Consider the following 22039-nt stretch of genomic DNA (forward strand, 5'->3'; position numbering starts at 1 on the left):
TCATCAGGAATCAAGGCAGTGAGCCTGAAGCGTGGAGAGATAAGCAACAGGAGGGTGGGGGTGGGGAGAAAGTTGTATAGAGTACAATGGGTGAGTGGGGGAGGGGATGAAGGTGATAGGTCAGGGAGGAGAGGGTGGAGTTGATAGGTGGAAAAGGAGATAGCTATGTTTCATACACAGGAATACTCCAATCCCTTTGTACTGCTCTTTAGTTTGGGAGTCCTCTTCATTTAGTAACAACCTACGTTTTCGTTCTCCGTGTCATCCGCAAATTCAGATGTACATTGCACTCAGCACCCACCATCAGGCTATCAGGATAGATTGTAAATAACTGAAGCCGTCAGACTGATATTAGTACTCATTAGTTACGTCTTCATCATAAAGATCGATGAATCCTGACTCTCCGATTTCTGTGGGTTAATCAATCGCCATTCCATGGTAGTACATTATGCGTCATTGGTCTTGTGTAAGAGCCTTTATATTGTGATACCTTGTGGAAAATCTCTGTGAAGCCTGCTGTCTACCAGTCTCCCTTTATCATTCCGCCCCTTACATTCTCAGGGATTGTCAGAAAAACTTTACATGATTTTACAGGCAAAATATAGAGCCCCTTTCACAAAACCATGCTGACTCTGTGTGAAGCTTTTCTTAATGCCCTTAAATTCCTTCCTTAATAACAGACCCTAACAGATTCCCAGCAATAATGGTTCGGCTAAATGGTTCCTGCTTTCTGTCTTGATCCTTGCTTGAAGACAGGCACCACACTGGAGTGTCTCCAGTTTCGCTGGAATGCACCTATAATCCAGAGAGTTATTGAATATTTCACACAGTGCCACCAATCATTCGGTAAGCATATCAATTAAAATCAAACATGAATTACTGCTGACCTGTCTACCCTTAGTCTTATCTGTTTGTTTAAAACCTTGTTTCTTTTGATAGAGACAGATCATGAACTTCCCTCCTAGTACCACTTTGATTATGTAATTGAAATACTTATGGTACCTTCTCTGTGTGGAACAACGTCAAATACTGGTGTGAAATATCTGCCTGTTCCCTCTAACCAATTCTGCAATAACACTCTCCGAATGTCCTCAATATGTTTTTCTTACTTCATTTCTACCTAAGGTAACACACTCATCTTGAACTTTTTTATATATATACATGGAAAAGCTCATGCTGCTTGTTTTTATATTTCTTGCCAATTTGCTTACATCATATATTTTCTTCGTTTTTCATCACTTTCTAGATTCATACAGTCAGATCGCGCACAAACAGACCCTTTGGTCCAACTTGTCCACTCTGAGCAGGTTTTCCAAACTAAACTACTCCCATCTGCTTGCATTTGGCCCATATGCCTCAAAACATTTCCCATTCATACGTTTGTCCTAATGTCTTTGAAATGTTGTAGCTGTACTTGCATCTACAACTCTACACCTGGCTGCTCATTCCATATACCCATCACTCTCTCAGTGAAAAGGTTGCCCCTTTGTCCCATTTAAATCTTCCCCCTTTTAACTTAAAGCTATATCCTCTATGTTTGAACACCCCAATCCTGTGGAAAAGACCTTGGCTATTCACCCTATCCATGCTTCTCATGATTTTATAAACATCTTTAATGTCACCCCTCAACCTCCTACACTACATCTAATACTAACTTCAAAAACAAGCATTTAAAAATAAGCACTGCAGGTTTGAAACAATATTCAAAATGACAGATAAACAACACTCAGCCCAAACTTCATACCGCGATTTGTTTTTCTACATGTTATAATACTAAGGCAGGATGAAACTCTTACTAGTGCCAATAAGAAGGCAAACACCTGAAATCCTTTGCCTGAAGGGGGTGACGATCTCAACATTGAAAACATATCTATGATCAGATCTGTGTAATATAACATGGTCAACATTCTCCCTCCTGGCCTCACTATGCCCTTGTGCGGTTGTGTCTTTATCTTGCACTCAATAGAGAGAACCCTTTCCCCCACTCACACCTTAGTTAAACCCATTTTACATTATCTTCCACTTTACCACTGCTAAAAACCCGTTTGACTTTTGCCACACCCTCTTTTCCTGTCATCCAACCCCCACCTCCCTCAAGGAACTAAAAATTCCAGTTTCCAATCCCTTTCCATTCTGAAGAAGTGTCACACTGGGCTTGAAATGCTAACTCTGTTTCTCTGTCTCTGCAGATGCTGCCATACCTGTTGAGTTTCTCCAGAAATTAATAGGCACAGCACAATTTTCAACTAAACAAATAACTACGGATACTGGAAATAAAAATACAAAAATTGCTGGAGAAACCGGGAGCTTTGTAGAAGGGTCACTGGACCCCGAAAGATCAACTCTGCTTTCACTCTACAAGATACTGCCAGATCTGCTTAGTTTCTTCAGCAATTTCTGTTTCTGAACAGGTTCCAAAGACATGTGTCAAAGCTGCTCAGACGTCCTGTCCTGTATGGAGCGCCTTACAACAGGAAGTGAACGAAAACGCATGGTGCGCAAATTAATTGGCTCTGAAACTACATACGGCTGGCATCACTGACACTACGAAGCTCTGAATCATGGTCAGGGAGAGAAACAGAGGGAAACACATTCACTTCAAACACAGAAGATGGCATTGCGGGAAAGAAAAATATTCTGATGAATATGTTAAAGTGTTTGAGTAATGCAACAAATTGCAGGCGTGACACCAGGGAGAGACCTCAGCAGAATGAAAAAATGGCAATGAAAATGTTCCCCATCAGAAACCAGGTTAGGCCTTTGAGTAAAGGGCTGATGGGTGAATGGGCCTCTGTGTGAATTGGGGGACAGTCAGTAGAATTGAATTGCAGCTCAAACTGGGTTATCATGTGATGCTGAGTTAACAGCAGCAGCAGCAGCAGCAGCAGAAGTAAATTATATTCAATCACAATCTGTAACTTTTTACCCAGGATAATCCACCAGTCTACCATGAGCATCAAGCTGATCTGAGGTTCACTGATGAATATGGGGTGAACGTGGCAGAGTCAGAAACACGTGTATTTAAACGTAATGATAAACTATTAAAACTACAGCACTTGACTGTTTAAATTCCAAACAGCAGGACTAACATCTGATAGAGAGGGAGATACTATCCCAAGACTAACAGATCAGATCTAAGATTTGCAGTCCTGCCACATTCAGCCATAAATGTCAATGGACCATTGAACAACTTACTGGAGGAGAAGACTCCAGATATATCCCCATCCGAAGTAACAGAACAGTCCTGTCCATCGGTGTAAAAGTCAAAGATGTATATCTGCAGAAGTGATGCATCGATGATCCACCTCACCCTCGCCATGATGTCCACAGCATCACAAATGGCAATCTTCAATTAGTTCGATTCGCTGTACGTGACATGAAGAAACAGCTGAACACAGTAGATACAACAAAGGCAATGGGCCCTGATACCATTCCTGCAATAGTACTGAAGACTTGTGCAGCATAACAAGCCTTGTCCCTGGGGAAGCTGTTTCACTCCAGCTTCAACTCTGATATCTCTTTGGCTATATGGAAAATTACTCAACTATGTCCAGTTCCCTAAGAGAGGAATAATTAGAATCTGACCAATTTTCTCCCCCTCAGTTCTATCATTATAGTCACATTGGTGGGAATTCTTTTTGACACAGCTGTCAAGCAGCACAGAAAAAACCTGCTCAGTGTAGTTTCTGATAGGTCCCCATGGGGAGATGTTGCTGTTGTGGAAATATCACTGGATTACTAATCCAGACCAGGCTAATACTCTGGGAGATGGTGGAAGTTAAAAACAATTAATTAAATATCAAGATCTTAATTCTGGTGTTAGTAACAGTGACCCGAAAGCCAATGTCTATTGTAAACATCAATTACTTTCCCCAATGTACTTTCGGGAAGCAAATCTTCTGAGCTTTCCTGGTCTGGCCTAAAAGTGATTCCATGCACACAGCCATGTGATACACTCTTCAATGGTCTCAGAAACGGCCAAGCAAGACACTCTGTTATATGAAACTGCTCTGATGTCTTAAAGGATAAAAGTGGACAGAACACCTGGCACCAGCCTCGTTATCCGAAAAGGGAATGGGAAACATAGGCCTGTTGACCATGCAGAGACTTCCTTCCTAACATCTGAGAGCTTGTTACAACATTTACAGAATCTTCCCACAGACTGCCCAGAAACAGCGGGAAAGGAGGAGGTCATTCAACACATTGAGCCATTCTAGCTCATGGAGAAAATCCCCTCAGTGCAGTTTTCCTCACACAGTGTTCATATCCCTTTATATGCTTAAACATTTCTAAATATGTAATAAAGACAGCTGTTGTCCCTGCTATCCATCAATTTTGCTCCTCAATTCTATATACGGGCAGTTCTTTCATGGCAGGTGTTTATTGAACACAATTTGGCTGCAATGCTGTTCATGAACTGTATGCTTTTTTTTCAAATAAAGCAAGTTCCTGTTCACTGTTGCACAATTCCATCCCCGACATCCATCAGTGTACCAATACCGTCCGGTCTTTCCATGATTCAGTGACGAGGGTGGGTAAACATGCCAAGGCCACAACCATGTATACCTAAACGTGATGACAACCCATTAAATTTACGGCACTCGATTGGTTTCATTCCAAATAGCAGGACTAACATCTGATGGAGAGCGAGAAATTATCCAAGACTAACAGATCAGATCTAAGTCTGCGGTTCTGCCACATCCAGTCATAAATGTCAATGGACTATGTAGCAACTTACTGGAGAAGTGGACTCCAGAACGGACCCCATCCTAAATAACGGAACAGTTCTGCACATCAGCGCAAAAGACAAGGATTTCGTATCTGCACCATCCTCAGCCAGAAATGTTGCGTCGATGATCCACCTCACCCTCATCATGATGTCCACAGAATCACAGATGCCAGTCTTCAAACAATTCGATTCGCTGAACGTGACATGAAGAAACAGCTGAACACAGTAGATACGATAAAGGCAAAGGTCCCTGACACCATTCCTGCATTAGGACTGAAGACTTGAGCTGCACAACAAGCCATGTCCCTGGGAAGCTGTTTCATTCCAGCTCCAACTCTGATATCTCGCTGGCAATGTGGAAAATTACTCAACTATATCCAGTCACTTAAGAGGGGAATAATTACAATCTGACCAATCACCACTCCCTCAGTCCCATCACAAAAGCCGAATTGGTGGGAGTTCTTTTTGACAGAGCTGTCAAGGAGCACAGAAATATCCTGCTCAGTGTGGTTTCTGATTGGTCCTCATGTGGAGATGTTGCTGTTGTGGAAATGTCACTGGATTTTTAATCCAGACCAGACGAATGCTCTGGCAGCTGGTGGGAGTTAATAATAATTAATAAAACATCGTGATCTTAAATCTGGAGTCAGTAATAGTGAAATTGAAGTCAATGTCAATTGTAAATACGAATTTGCTTCCACAATGTCGTTTCAGGAGGTGAATTTCCTGTGCTTTCCTGATCTGGCCTAAAAGTGACTCCAGACACACAGACATGTGAAAAACTCTTCAATGGTCTCTGAAAAGGCCAAGCAAGACACTCAATTGTATCAATTTCTCCGTGGTATTGAAGGATTAACCCGGACAGAACACCCAGCACCAGCCTCAATATTGGAAAAGGGAATTCGAAACATAGACCTGACGACATTGCAGTGTCCTCCTTCCGAATATCTGAGAGTTTGTGACAACATTTACAGAGCTTTCCCCACAGACTGCAAAGAAACATCGGGAATAGGGTAGGCCGTTCAACACATTGTGCCCTCCCCCGTTCTAGCTAATGGAGAAATGAGGTTTTCCTCACACAGTGTTCATATTTCTTCATATGTTTGAACATCTGGAAATATAAAATACGAACTGCTGTCATCCCTTCAGTCCACATAGTTTGCTGCTCCATTCGATATACAGACAGTTCTCCTTTTAACGCGTGGTTATTAAATTCAATTTGGCTGTAATGTGATTAGTGAATTGCGGACTTTTCTTTTATTAACCAAGCTCCTGTTCACTGTGACATGATTCCATCTCAGGCACGAGCTGAACAGCAAAACTCAGCCTCAGGATCCTCTGCCTCCAAAATGCACTTTCGGTGTGGTCAGCTAAAACAGGAGTGCAATCCGCTCTGCAAGCCTTGAAACTGAGCCTCATACTGGGAATTGTGGTCGACATTTAGAAGGAACTTTATTTTAAGCGAGGACAGAAGCTTCGGGAGAACTGGAATTCTGCATCGGCATCACATGGTCAGTTGGATATCGCGGTATTTGTTGAAGAGCTTGGTGAAAGGTACAGGGCTGTAGCCAATGACTGTAGTGTTAAAGTGTTACATTTACTGTACTAATGCATTATAATATATGATTTAGAGATTTACTTAAAATGTGTGAACGTGTGTGTTTTACTGATATTTTGGTGAGTGGTTTTCACCCTTATCCTGTGAGTCCCATCGGTCCTATTATTTATATTTCACTGTTTTCTAGAATACAGTATGTCACAGAAACAGAGCTACCGCATTATCAGAGAACAGCTTATAATGATGGCTGACCTATCTTCACACCATTCTATTGCTCTCTCCATTATTTTAGTGTCTGGAAAGCCTTCCTTATATTCAGTGTCTTTGCTTCAGCAAACTGATTTGGGAGACAATTGTCAAGGTTCACCTGTCTCTGAGTGCAGACATTTATTTTCATCTCAATGCAAAATGGCCTGTCTGTATCTAATACTGTGGGCCCTTGTTTTAGATGCCCCAGCCAGGGGACTTATCATCCCTGCTTCCAATCTGTCTCACCCTATCAGAGTTTTGTATGTTTCACTGTGATTTCCACTCATTTTGCAAAAGCCCATGGAATATTGACACAGTTGTTACAAACTCTGCTCCCACAACAAGCCTGTAATCCCAGAGATCAGTCTTCACTGCTCCCCCTCAATGTCAGGTTTGTCCTTCATTATGTAAGGAGACCAAAACTGCACACAATACTGCACAATGTTCGAGATGGGGTCTCACCAAGGCCCTGTGCAGCTGCAGTAAGACAGCCTTACTCCTGGACTCAAATCCTCCTCAAATGAAGGTCAACACACCATTTATCTTCCTAACTGCTTTCTGCTCCTGTAATATTGCTTTCAGTGGCTGGTGTACAGGGAGATCCAGATTCTTTTCAATGTTACAGTCACCCATTTGGTGGGTCTATATACATTGGTCAGCATGCCAATGACATTCCCAAAATTGACTTATGGCTTTGGAACTCCCTGCCCAGGATGGCTCTTGCAGGTCTGCGCAGAAGGAAAAAAAAAACACAGCTTAAGTTCCTTTACAGATCAACATGTTTCAACTAATCCCTTTTCAAATAATAGGCAGCAGTTCTATTTTTCCAACCAAAGTACACGACCTCACATCTACCCACATTGCTCGTCATGTGTCACATATTTGCCCATTCCTTCCACGTGTCTCAATCACTTGGGAGCTTTTCTACATCCTCCTCACCCACTCACAATCTGACATCGTTTAGTGCCATCAGCAGACTTGGGAATGTTGCATTTGACCCCCTCAACTAAATATGTTATGTGTATTGGGAATACATGGATCCCAAGCCCCGAACCCTGCTATATCACTCAAGCCTTCGACTCTAAAAAAAATTATCGTTTTACTCCTGCTCACTGCTAGCTCTCCCATTCTAAAACCATGACCATGTATTAGCCCGAATCCTATAGGATTCAAATTTGCACAATAAGCTTGGGGCGTATCTAAAATCTTTCTGAAAATCAAATCGTATTGCATTGCTTGCTTCCACATAATTTTGTTAAAAATCACTTTCACAAATATGGTTCACATTTCATAAATATCTGTTGACTTTGTCTATGCCCATTACCTTTAGTCCAAACACATTCTCTACGCTGTGTAGTTGCTCATAACTAAATTATTTGCTCCACAGTTCTGCTATTTTCCTGTCTTCAATTCTCTGGTATCAGACTGGAAGAAAGTTACACCTTTTTTCCCTTAATTTTGCCATTGACATATTTTAGAAGCTTGTAAGAGTTCACTCTTATAACCCTTGTAAATAAACTCTTCAGAAACCCATCAATTCCTGTCTTAAGTTGCTCAATGATTGATCTTCCATAGCCATACAATCAAAGTAGCAGAGTCTCTGTACCATCAGAAATAGAGCACGGTCAATAGTAATCCCAATTTTCGACACAAGATCCATAGCCGTCAATGTTACAGTATTTCAAGGGCACAACCATGTATTTGTTTTTAACGATTGTGAGGTTACCCATGACAACCTCCCTCTCAGGAAGTGCATTCTAGACCCCAACACCCACTGGGTTAAAATAAAAGCAATCCTTAAGTCCTCACTAAACCTCAATGCCTTCAATTTAACAGTGTGCTTCCTGTTCTTGGCCCTCTGACTCAAAGGAACAGTGCTGCCGATATACCCTGACCATGACGCTCATAATCTTATTCTTCTGAATCACATCCACCTCAGCCTTTCCTGCTCCAAAGTTAACAACCCGACAATATCCAGCCTCTCTCCATAGCTGATATGCTCCATCCCAGGGAATGTCCTGATGAATCTCCTCTGCACCCCCTCCAGTGCAATCACATCCTTCCTGTAATGTAGTTCCCAGAACTCCTTATAGTATTCCAACGTTCCGCATAGCTCTTATAATCTATGCATCGATGAATAAATGCTATGTTTATTGTCCGCTATGCTTTCTCACCGTGTATATTGCCCTCGCCATTCACATTAGTGATGTGTTGAGAAGCACCCTCTGAGCTTCACAGTGTGCTGTCATACATTGAGTATTCCCTTGTCTGCCTCCTTCTTCCAAAGTGCATCACCTCATATTAATTAGGGTTACATTTCATCTGCCATTGATCTGCTCATCTGGCTATTCCATCTGTATCTTCCTGCAATGTTTGTATCCAACATGAACTTACTTATCACACTACTCACCACCCTCCTCCATATTCAAATCTACATCATTTATGAATGCCACAAACGATAAGGTTAAAAATCACATAACGTCAGGTGATAGCCCAACAGGTTTATTCGGTGGCACAATCTTTCGAAGCGCTGCTTATTCATCAGGTGGCTGTGTGCTCTGAAAACATGTGCCTCCTATAAACCTGTTGGTCTATAACCTGGTGTTGTGTGATTTTTAACTCCGAATTGCATTTGACACTGGCCTCCAGTCACACAAACAGCTTCTTACCAACACTCTCTGTCTCTTACCACTAAGTTGATTTGGATGCAACTTGGAAAGACAATAATAGGTCCTACCTGTTCCACGGTTATTCTGTTCCGCGTGCCACACTTGTAGAATATCTGGGGGGTCTCTCTAATCTTGCCCTGCCAGGAGGTTTCTGTGCCTCTGTGTTAGACAGTGCCCTCCAAGTGGAGAATTTACTTCTTATTGCAGATTTAAATGGCCTATCCCAGATCCTGCCGTTATTTGTCTTGATTGTGGATTAGACAGCCAGGCAAGCAGTCTGTTAATGTCCAACTTGTGACATGTTTTGTGAAGTTTCTAAGTTTTACAGTGACTCACCTCTCATTCTGTGAAACTGGAGAGAACATAGGCCGAGTTTCCTCATCAGGCAACCTCGCCAGCTGAGGGATTAATCTGGAGAACGTCCATTGCACTTCCTCTGTGGTAAGTATATTCATTCTGTGATCTGTTCATCAAAACCGTACACTGTACTCCAGCCACAGTCAAAGAGGGTGACAGGGCAGAGTCTGGGGGAGGAAAGGGGAGGGGCGGAGTCTGGAGTCCAGTTGTTTGTTTGGATGGAGTGGAATAAGGGGAAGAAAACTGTACACAGTTCCCCACAGTAACACTTCTCTATTTTTATATTCTATTTTTAAAGCAATAATCACCATATTCTATTTGTCCTCCTCGTTATCTATTTTACTTGTATACTAATTTTATGTAATTCATGGACGAGGGCAACGTTAACATTTCCAATTTAGGTGACAGTTTGCCAGAGCCTTTTCATCGAGTTTCACTGGCACGATGGTCAAGAAACTTAGAGCTCATAGGATCCAAGATAAGTGGCCCATTTGATCCAAAATTGGGTGAGAAAGCAGAGGGTGATGGTAGAGGGATGTTTCTATGATTGGAACTCTGTTTCCATTGGGGTCAGTACTGGGATCTTTGCTGTCTGAGATGTACCTTGTGTACAGGGGTATGATGAAGCCATTCCTGGATGGTATAAGTTGGTACAGTGATAAATTGTGCAGAGGATAGCTATAAATTACAGGAAGGAAATGAGGAAAGATTGGGCAGACTGAAATAGATTTTTCCTGGGACAGCAAATGTTGAGAGGGGTTAGAGGTATGTATGATTGAAGTGTATATGCTGGATAGCAAGGCATGTTTTTCATTAGCGTAGGGGTCAATAATGAAGGGGTAGAGGTTTGAGTTGAGGTAGAAAGCTAAACAGAGTGGTGAGAATTTTTTTCACTCAGTGGGTGTTGGAAATCTGGACGACTCTGCCTGAAAGGGTGGTTGTTCCAGAAAAACACATTTTCATAGCATCCAGGGATGGAAAATAGGATAAGAAGGATCAGACGTTTGTTGACTGATCGACTCATGATGGGTCAAATGGCTGTCACCTGTGCTGTAAATCTGTATCTGAGGATTTGAGTTGACTACAAGCAATGTGATTCAATTTGGCCAAAAAAATGCTGAACCAATATTAAAGGGTTAATACAAAATACTGTGACTACTTGAGATCTGAAATAAAAACAGCAAGTACAGGAGAAGCTCAGGTGTGTTCACCAAATTCAATTTCTTAAGTTACTGTTGCAAATTTAATCTACTTATCTGCAGATGTAGATTTTTGTGATATTGTCTTATGGCAGTCTCTGATGCCACAGGTGAGATGACATCAGATACCTCTTAAAAAGAATTGGGTTTTCAACTTGAAACATCTGGTCCAAATGAATTATATACACGTTTAATAGAGCATTTATTCATCTAATCATTGCATGACTGACAGCTGATTAGTATTCATAACTCATCCAAATGACCCATGATCATAGGTTCACTTTGTCTTGACAACTGCACAAGGTGAGAGAGTGTTAAAGAGTCATAGAGATGTACAGCATGGAAACAGACCCTTCGGTCCAACTTGCTCATGCCAGCTAGATATCCCAACCCAATCTAGTCCCACCTGCCAGCACCCAGCTCATATCCTTCCAAACCGTTTCTATTCATACACCCATCCAAATGTCTTTTAAATGTTGCAATTGTACCAGCCTCCACCACTTCCTTTGGCAGCTCATTCCGTACACGTATCATCCTCTGCATGAAAAAAATTGCCCCTTAAATCTCTTTTATATCATTGCCCTCTCACCCTAAACCTATGCCCTCTACTTCTGGACTCCCCCACCCCAGGGAAGAAACTTTGTCTACTTATCCTATCCATGTTCCTCATGATTTTATAAACCTGTATAAGATCATCCCTCAGCCTCCGACGCTCCAGGGCAAACAGCCCTAGCCTTTTCAACCTCTCCCTATAGTTCAAATCCTCCAACCCTGGCAACATCCTTGTAAATCTTTTCTGAACCCTTCCAAGTTTCACAACATTCTTCCTATAGGAAGGAGACCAGAATTGCACGCAATATTCCAACAGTAGCCTAAACCAATGTCCTGAACAGCCGCAACATGACCTCCCAACTCTTGTACTCAATACTCTGACTGATAAAGGAAAGCATACCAAATGCCGCCTTCACTATCCTATCTACATGCGATTCCACTTTCAAGGAGCTATGAACCTGCACTCCGTGGTCTCTTTGTTCAGCAACACTCCCTAGGACCTTACCATTAAGTGTATAAGATTTGCTTTCCCAAAATGCAGCACCTTGCATTTATCTAAATTAAACTCCATCTGCCACTTTTCAGCCCATTGGCGCATCTGATCAAGATCCCGTTGTAAACTGAGGTAACCTTCTTCGCTACCCAATACTCCTCCAATTTTGGTGGAGAAAGTGAGGTCTGCAGATGCTGGAGATCAGAGCTGAAAATGTGTTGCTGGAACAGCGCAGCAGGTCAGGCAGCATCCAGGGAACAGAAGAATCGACGTTTCGGGCACAAGCCTGAAGAAGGGCTTGGGCCCGAAACGTCGATTCTCCTGTTCCCTGGATGCTGCCTGACCTGCTGCGCTGTTCCAGCAACACATTTCCTCCAATTTTGGTGTCATCTGCAAACTTACTAACTATACCCCTTATGCTGACATCCAAATCATTTATATCTTGTTTATCATTATTCAGTTACAAACAAATAGAAGTTACTGGAAAAACTCAGCAGGTCTGGCAGCATCTGTGGAGAGAGTACAATTAAGAGTCACTCGAGTTGAAACATTAATTCTGTTTTTTCTGTAAGATGATGCCCGACATGCTGAGTTTCTCCAGTCATTTCTGTTTTTGTTTGTTTCAGATCTCCAGCATCCACTGTCCTTCGTTTTATCATAATTCAATTATTCGCCTCCATCTGCCTATGGATGACTAGTCACGTTCCCTACTTGTTGTCTATTTAGGAATATTGATTGTATCTGTGCTTGTACTCTTGCTCTCTGTCACTGCACTGCTTCCCCCAGCCCAAACAAAAACCCTACTCTGTTCCTTTCTCAAGTGCTGATGCCTGGCATTCAAATAGCTGTTTTATGATATTACAATATCTGATTTTCTCCCTTTTGTGTAAGCGAATGTTTTCTGATGTTTCTTTCCCCGTGACCTCCACAGGGTTTCTCTGAATCACCTGACCTGGAGTTTGATTATTCTGATAGTGATAAATGGGCAGCAGAACTTTCAGGTAAGCACAAATGTTCTCAAACTCTAGAACATTTCTCAGACTTAAAAAAAAAAATGACCTTGAGTGATGAGTGAAACTGCAAGGTATTAAATAAACTATCTAGCAATGCACCTATCTGCAGTCTCTTCCTTGGCTTCATCCTGTTGCCACAATCATTCAGGGAACTGCGGAATCTTCCCAGCAATATGCTGCAATCACAATGTAACCAGTTAACATGCATTTCAGTTTCAGCAGAATGTTTATGTATATTTAGTTGACAGGAAGTATACAGATGCATTAGATTATTTAATCTATTACCAGCTAATTTGGTCCATGCAAGGACTTTGGGAGTAGAGTTTTTTTTCCCCTCTTTATCTTATTTTCAGTTGTTGTGTCTGGTCTGAGGTTGTGTAATCGCAATAAAAGATGCCAGCATGTAGGCAGTGTTTGAGCTATCAAGAGAAAACCCTGCCCCTCAACAACTACTATACATTGAGTTACATGCTTCTTTTTAACCTTCTTGGTTCACTTGTGTTTTACAGGATATAGCATATTTAGTTCATCAAGCCTGTTTCACCACTGAATGAAATTTTAGCTCATCTGAAACCTAAGAACAAAGAAAATTACAGCACAGGAACAGGCCCTTCGGCCCTCCAAGCCTGTGTAGATCCAGATCCTCTATCCAAACCTGCCGTGAGGTAGTACCTGTAGTCTAAGTATCTATCCCTCTGCTCCCTCCTATTCATACATCTGTCTAGATACATTTAACCTCATGTATGCATCCTTACCCCTTCTTGCATTGGATAATAGAAATCTGTTAATCCTCAATTTAAAATACGCAGGCTGCTCCAGCATCAATTGACATTTGTAGAGTTTCAAACCCCTCCCACATTTTGTGTAGAACTGTTCCTTATTGAACATCTGAATTGAATTCCCTATCAATTTGTAGACTGTGCTCCTTACTCAAAGATGAAAAATGTGTTGCTGGAAAAGCGCAGCAGGTCGGGCAGCATCCAAGGAGCAGAAGAATCAACGTTTCAGACACAAGTCCTTCTTTATGCCCGAAACGTCGATTCTCCTGCCCCTTGGATGCTGCCTGACCTGCTGCGCTTTTCCAGCAACATATTTTTCAACTCTGATCTCCAGATCTGCAGTCCTCACTTTCTCCTTATTCAAAGACAATAATCAGCTGACATTGAGAATAGATGTGATAGACAAAGAAAAACAATATTTTGGAACTTTAATCAAAACACCTTTAAACTCTAAATTCCAATCTCATTTAATTTTATTCTGACAAATCTGTACTGTATTTCTAAACAAATATAGCCTTCAAAAATGTGGTGTCCAGAACTGTTCACATTACTACTGGTGTGGCCTCGCTAGATCTTTTTCACTACTTAAGCTTAGACCATTTTTAAGATCCTTTCTTGAGAATAGAGCTTCTCTACTTTAATTGCGGTGGCCTTTTGAATCATCTTTGTATGGTGTATGTAGTATATTTAAATGAACTAATACTGATCTCATCACTTTTGTACGATTATGTTCAGTAGATGGACACTTTGTAGACTGCTTTGAATATGCTCCTTCCAGCACACAGAACATTGTTTCTATTCCTGGAAAAAAGTGAAATTGTTTTTGGTTTTGACTTTCTCTTATTTTTTAGGATCCTACACCCTGGCCTTCATCAGTCAGGGCATTGAGTAGAGAAGTTGGGAATTATGTTAGAGTTATATAGGACGTTGGCGAGATCGCACTTGGAGTAGTGTGTTCAGTTTTGGTCACCTTGCTGTAGAAAGGATGTTATTAAATTGGAAAGAGTGCAGAATAAATTTAAAAGGATGTTGCCAGGACTCAATGGTCTGACTTAGTGGGAGAAGTTTGTAATTTTTATTAATGACTTGGAAGAGGGAGTCGAAGGGTGGGTCAGTAAATTTTCAGATGATATGAAGATTGGTGGAGTTGTGGATAGTGAGGAGGGCTGTTGTCGGCTGCAAAGGGACTTGGATATGATGCAGAGCTGGGCTGAGGAGTGGCAGATGGAGTTCAACCCTGCCAAGTGTGAGGTTGTCCATTTTGGAAGGACAAATAAGAATGCGGAATACAGGGTTAACGGTAGGGTTCTTAGTAAGGTGGAGGAGCAAAGGGATCTTGGGATCTATGTTCATAGATCTTTGAAAGTTGCCACTCAGGTGGATAGAGCTTGTAAGAACGCCTATGGTGTATTAGCGTTCATTAGCAGAGGGATTGAATTCAAGAGTCGTGAAGTGATGTTACAGCTGTACAGGACTTTGGTTAGACCACATTTGGAGTACTGTGTGCAGTTCTGGTCGCCTCACTTTAGGAAAGATGTGGAAGCTTTGGAGAGGGTGCAGAGAAGATTTACCAGGATGTTGCCTGGAATGGAGAATAGGTCGTACGAGGATAGGTTGAGAGTGCTAGGCCTTTTCTCATTGGAATAGAGAAGGATGAGGGGTGACTTGATAGAGGTTTATAAGATGATCAGAGGAATAGATGGAGTAGAAACTTTTTCCCCGGGTGCAACAGAGTGTTACAAGGGGACATAAATTTAAGGTGAAGGGTGGAAGGTATAGGGGAGATGTCAGGGGTAGGTTCTTTACCCAGAGAATGGTGGGGGCATGGAATACGCTGCCTGTGGGAGTGGCAGAGTCAGAATCATTGGCGAACTTTAAGTGGCAATTGGATAGGTACATGGATGGGTGCTTAAGCTAGGACAAATGTTCGGCACAACATCGTGGGCTGAAGGGCCTGTTCTGTGCTGTATTGTTCTATGTTCTATTAAGTTGGACAAGCTCGAACATTTTTGTTTAGACTGTAGAAGACTGATTGGGTGTCTTATAGAAGTGTATAAGCCCATGAGAGGCATGGATAGGGTGAATGCACTTTTTCCCAGGGTTGGAGAATTGAGGTCTAGAGGGAGCATCAGGTTTAAGGTTAGAGGGGAAAGAATAAAAAGAAACCTGAGGGGCAACATTTTTATGCAGAGAGTGGTACACACATGGAATGTGCTGCCAGCCTAAGTGTTTGAGGCAGTGAGTTACCAACATCAAGAAGTCATTTGGACAAATACACAGGTAAGAAAAGTTTAGGAGGATAAGGGCCAACTGCAGGGAAATTGGGTTAGCATGGACGGACATTTTGGTTGGCGTGGACCAGTTTGGGCTGGAGGGCCTGTCTCCACACTGTTGGACTCCTTGAAAACTGTTTCCCAGATGTGTGATTAGCACTTCCTTTCTCATTGCAACCTGACCTGAAAGACATCCAGTTTAATGGTTTGGAAATAAAAATTAATCTTCTCAGTTGAAGAACTAGATGGGTCTCGATAAAAGCAAATTGAGAAAATGCTGGAAAATCTCAGCAGGTCTGGCAGCTGTAAGGAGAGAAAAGAGCTGACGTTTCGAGTCTAACTGACCCTTTGTCAAAGCTTAAAAAAAGGGAAAATAGGGAGGTATTTATACTCGGCTGAGAGAAGGTGAGTCATGGCTCCAGAAGCAAAGGTAGCAATAAAGAGGTGATAATGACTGTGCATAGAGAGATTATAGGGAGATTAGGATCTGATGGGTCTCAACCCTAGTCTTAGGTCAACTCAATATATTATAAGGACTGTCCTAAGAGGAGAAATTGGTTTGTCTGGGCCTATATTAACTGGTGTCAAGAAGAATGAGATGGGATCTATTGAAATACTTAAAATTCCAACAAGGCTAGACAAACTAGATGCAGGGAGAGCATTTCACTTCGTTAGGGAGTTTAGAACCAGATGTGAATTGCAGGATATGGATAGACCATTTAGGACTAAGATGAGGAAATATTTCTTCACATAAAGTGTGGTCAATATGTGGAATTCTTGGCTGGATCACTGAGTATATTCAAGAAAGAGATCAATAATCTTTTACCTTTACAGTAAAAGTGTCAAAGGGCATGGAATGAAAATGGGAGTATGGTGTTGAGCTTGAGGATCAAGCTGAAGGCTTGAAGGGCTGAATGACTGACTCTTGGTCCTGGTTTCTAATTTTCTATGTAATATGGGAGCTTACTGCATCAATTTTGATCTGGATGAACCTATCTCTGAACAACCATTCTCTGCTGAGAAGAACTTTGACTCCTATCAGGGAGAGGATTCACAGCCTAATCAAACACAAGGAAGAAGGCATCTAGAAATCCAAAATCTTCAGAAAGAGTCCAGGCAATCTGTAAAAGCTGTGAGTGCAGAATTAACGAAGAACACAAAACTTTCTGTTTTTTCATATCCCATTGTTCTGCTCAGTTCACCTTTGCAAGTAAACCTCTAACAATCTGATTGTAGACATCATCAAAAGCTGTTTTCTGCTCATTTAGGCCGTTAGACATAGGAGCAAACATTAGGTCATTCAGCTCATCGAGTCTGCTCTGCCATTCAATCATGGCTGATAAGTTTCTCAACCCCATTCTCCCACTTTCTCCCCATAACCCAAATTCCCCTTTACAATCAGGAACCTACCTACCTCCGTCTTAAATATACTCAATGACCTGGCTCCACAGCCTTCTGTGGCAGTGAATTCCATAGATTCACCACTCTCTAGCTGAAGAAATTGCTCCTTATCTCCATTCTAAAAGATTTTCCCTTTACTCTAAGGCTGTGCCCTCGGATCTGAGTCTTTCCTAGGACATCTTCCCAACATCCACTCTGTTCAGGCCATTCAGTATTCTGTATGTTCCAATTAGATCCCTCCTCATCCTTCTAAACTCCATTGAGTGTATATCCGTAGAACCGTCATATGTTAAGCTGTACATTCCTGGGGCTATTGTCATGAATCTCCTCTGAATACACTCCAGGGCCAATACATCCAAAACTGCGCACAATGCCACAAATGTTGCCTGACCAGAGCCTGACAGAGCCTCAGGAGTACATCCCTACTTTTGTATTCAGGTTCTCTCGGAATAAATGCTGTCATTGCATTTGCTTTCCTAACTACTGACTCAATCTGCAAGTGTACCTTGAGCGAATCTTGGACTAGAACTGGATTAGAGTGGTGCTGGAAAAGCACAGCAGTTCACGCAGCATCTAGGGAGTAGGAAAATCGATGATTCGAGCAAAAGCCCTTCATCAGGAATAGAGGCAGACTGCCGCCCAGCCCCCAACGCCTCATCTTCACCATGGATATCCAATCCCTCTACACCTCCATCCGCCATGACCAGGGCCTCCAAGCCCTCCGTTTCTTCCTTTCCCGACGTCCCCAAAAGTACCCTTCCACCGACACACTCATTCGTTTGGCCGCACTGGTCCTCACCCTTAACAATTTCTCCTTCGAATCCTTCCACTTCCTCCAGACCAAAGGGGTAGCTATGGGCACCCGTATGGGCCCCAACTATGCCTGTCTCTTTGTTGGCTACATAGAACAGTCCATCTTCTGTAATTACACTGGCACCACACCCCACCCCTCCCTCCACTACATTGATGACTGCATTGGCGCCACCTTGTGCTCCTGCAAAGAGGTTGAGCAATTCATCAACGTCACCAACACATTCCACCTTGACCTTAAATTTATCTGGACCATCTTTGACGCCTCCCTCCCCTTCCTGGACCTCTCCATCTCCATTAATGATGACCGATTTGACACCGACATTTTTTATAAACCCATCGACTCCCACAGCTACCTGGATTACACCTCTTCCCACCCTACCTCCTGCAAAAATGCCATCCTGTATTCCCAATACCTCCGCATCCGCCGTATCTGCTCCCAGGAGGACCAGTTCCACCACAGAACACACCAGATAGCCTCCTTATTTAGAGATCACAATTTCCCTTCCCACCTGGTTAAAGATGCCCTCCCATGCACCTCGTCCACATCCCGCACCTCCACCCTCAGACCCCACCCCTCCAACCGTAACAAGGACAGAACCCCCCCGGTGCTCAACTTCCACCCTACCAACCTTCACAAAACGAAATCATCCGCCGACATTTCCGCCACCTCCAAAAGACTCCACCACCAGGAATATATTTCCCTCCCCACCCCTTTCCGCCTTCTGCAAAGACCGTTCCCTCCGCGACTACCCGGTCAGGTCCACGCCCCCCAACAACCCACCCTCCCGTCCTGGCACCTTCCCCTGCCACCGCAGGAATTGCAAAACCTGCGCCCACGGCTCCTTCCTCACCTCCATCCAAAGCCCCAAAGGAGCCTTCCACATCCATCAAAGTTTTACCTGCACATCCACCAATATCACTTATTGTATCCGTTTCTCCCGATGCAGTCTCCTCTACATTGGGGAGATTGGACGCCTTCGAGCACAGCGCTTTAGGGAACACCTTTGGGACACCTGCACCAATCAACCACACCGCCCTGTGGCCCAACATTTCAACTCCCAACTCCCACTCTGCCGAGGACATGGAGGTCCTGGGACTCCTTCACCACCAGACGCCTGGAGGAAGAACACCTCATTTTCCGCCTCGGATCACTTCAACCCCAGGTCACCAATGTGGACTTCACCAGTTTCCTCATGTCCCCTTCCCCCACCTCGCCCCAGTTCCAAACTTCCAGCTCAGCACTATCCCCATGACCTATCCTACCTGCCTATCTTCCTTTCCACCTATCCACTCCACCTTCTCTGACCTATCACCTTCATCCCACCCCCATTCACCCATTGTACTGTTTGCTACCTTTCCCATCCCCACTCACCTATTGTACTCTGCTACTTTCTCCCCACCCCCACCCTCCTCTCATTTATCTCTCCACCCTTCAGGCAATCTGCCCCTATTCCTGATGAAGGGCTTTTACCCGAAATATCGATTTTTCCAGTTCTGTTCGCCGAGCTGGGAATTTGTCTTGCAAACGTTTCGTCCCCTGTCTAGGTGACATCCTCAGTGCTTGGGAGCCTCCTGTGAAGCGCTTCTGTGCTGTTTCCTTCGGCATTTATAGTGGTCTGTCTCTGCCGCTTCCGGTTGTCAGTTCCAGCTGTCCGCTGTAGTGGCTGGTATATTGGGTCCAGGTCGATGTGTTTGTTGATAGAGTCTGAGGATGAGTGCCATGCCTCGAGGAATTCCCTGTCTGTTCTCTGTTTGGCTTGCCCTATAATGGTAGTGTTGTCCCAGTCGAATTCATGTTGCTTGTCATCTGTGTGTGTGACTAGCCACATTACCATACATCAGGAGCATTTCCGAACTGACAGCCAGACTACTGCAACCACTAGGACTCATAACAGCACACAAACCAACAGCCACTCTCAGACAACAACTCACCAGAACGAAGGACCCGATACCCAACATGAGCAAAACAAATGTAGTGTACAAAATCCCATGCAAGGACTGCACAAAACACTACATAGGACAAACAGGAAGACAGCTAACGATCCGCATCCATGAACACCAACTAGCCACGAAACGACACAACCAACTATCCTTAGTAGCCACACACACAGATGACAAGCAACATGAATTCGACTGGGACAACACTACCATTATAGGGCAAGCCAAACAGAGAACAGCCAGGGAATTCCTAGAGTCTGTGGATGAGTGCCATGCCTCTATCAACAAACACATCGACCTGGACCCAATATACCGGCCACTACAGCGGACAGCTGAAACTGACAACCGGAAGCGGCAGAGACAGGCCACTATAAATGCCGGAAGAAACAGCACAGAAGCGCTTCACAGGAGGCTCCTAAGCACTGAGGATGTTACCTAGACAGGGGACGAAACGTTTGCAAAACAAATTTCCAGCTCGGCGAACAGAACCACAACAACGAGCACCGGAGCAACAAATCTTCTCCCAAACTTTCCAGTTCCTCGAATGCTGACTGAACTGCTGTGCTTTTCCAGCACCACTCTAATTCACAATCTGGTTTCCAGCATCTGCAGTCATTGTTTTTACCTGGACTAGAACTACCAAGTGTCTTTGCACTTCAGACTTCTGAATTTTCTCCCCATTTAGAAAATAACCTATGCCTTTATTCTTCCTACCAAAGTGCATGACCTCACACTTTCCCATGTTGTATTCCATCTGCCACTTCTTTGCCCACTCTCCTAAACTGTCCAAATCCTTCTGCAACCTCCTCACCTCCTCAATACTACCTGTTCCTGCAATAGGGTTAGGGTTACAGTCAGGGCAGACAGGGACAAGGTAGGACCAATAAATTAAACTGCATTTATTTCAATGCAAGGCGCCTAACAAGGAAGGCAGATGAACTCAGGGCATGGTTAGGAGCATGGGACTGGGATATCATAGCAATTACGGAAACATAGCTCAGGGATGGACAGGACTGGCAGTTTAATATTCCAAGATATAAATGCAACAGGTAGGATAGAAAGGGAGGCAAGAGAGGAGGGGGAGTGGCAGTTTTGATAAGGGATAGCATTAGAGCTGTGCTGTGGGAGGATATTCCCAGAAATACATCCAGGGAAGTTATTTGGGTGGAACTGAGAAATAAGAAAGGGATGATCACCTTATTGGGATTGTGTTATAAACCCCCAATAGTCAGAGGGAAATTGAGAACCAAACTTGTAAGGAGATCTCAGCTATCTGTAAGAATAATAGGGTGGTGATGGTAGGGGATTTTAATTTTCCAAACATTGACTGGGACTGCCACAGTGTTAAGAGTTTAGATGGAGAGGAAATTTGTTAAGTGTGTACAAGACAATTTTCTGATTCAGTATGTGGATATATCTACGAGAGAAGGTGCAAAACTTGACCGACTCTTGGGAAATAAGGCAGGGCAGGTGACTGAGATGTCAGTGGGGGAGCACTTTGGGGCCAGCGACCATAATTCTATTTGTTTTAAAATAGTGATGGAAAAGGATGGACCAGATCTAAAAGTTAAAGATCTAAATTGGAGAAAGGCCAATTTTGACGGTATTAGGCAAGAACTTTCGAAAGCTGTTTGGAGGCAAATGTTTGCAGGTAAAAGGGACGGCTGGAAAATGGGAAGCCTTCAGAAATGAGATAACAAGAATCCAGAGAAATTATATTCCTGTCAGGGTGAAAGGGAAGGCTGGTATGTATAGGGAATGCTGGATGACTAAAGAAATTCAGAGTTTTGTTAAGAAAAAGGAGGAAGCATATGTCAGATATAGACAGGATAGATCAAGTGAATCCTTAGAAGAGTATAAAGAAGGTAGGAGTATACTTAAGAGGGAAATCAGGAGGGCAAAACGGGGACATGAGATTGCTTTGGCAAATAGAATTAAGGATAATCCAAAGGGTTTTTACAAATATATTAAGGACAAAAGGGTAACTAGGGAGAGAATAGAGTCCCTCAAAGATCA

General features: G+C 43.1%; 1 protein-coding gene across 1 annotated transcript in view; it reads left to right on the forward strand.

Annotated features, from left to right (window-relative positions):
• Positions 1-12728: 12728 nt before the first annotated feature.
• The window catches only part of strip1 (striatin interacting protein 1), a gene marked incomplete at its 5' end in the record, with an annotated part of 196340 nt that continues 187029 nt past the window's right edge, over positions 12729-22039 (forward strand). The window contains one exon of the mRNA XM_043718937.1: positions 12729-12807. Coding sequence (XP_043574872.1) covers positions 12729-12807 — 79 coding nt within the window. The remainder of the gene's footprint in view (positions 12808-22039) is intronic.

This window comes from Chiloscyllium plagiosum, chromosome 28 (genome assembly GCF_004010195.1).
Source record: "Chiloscyllium plagiosum isolate BGI_BamShark_2017 chromosome 28, ASM401019v2, whole genome shotgun sequence".
NCBI lineage: Eukaryota > Metazoa > Chordata > Chondrichthyes > Orectolobiformes > Hemiscylliidae > Chiloscyllium > Chiloscyllium plagiosum.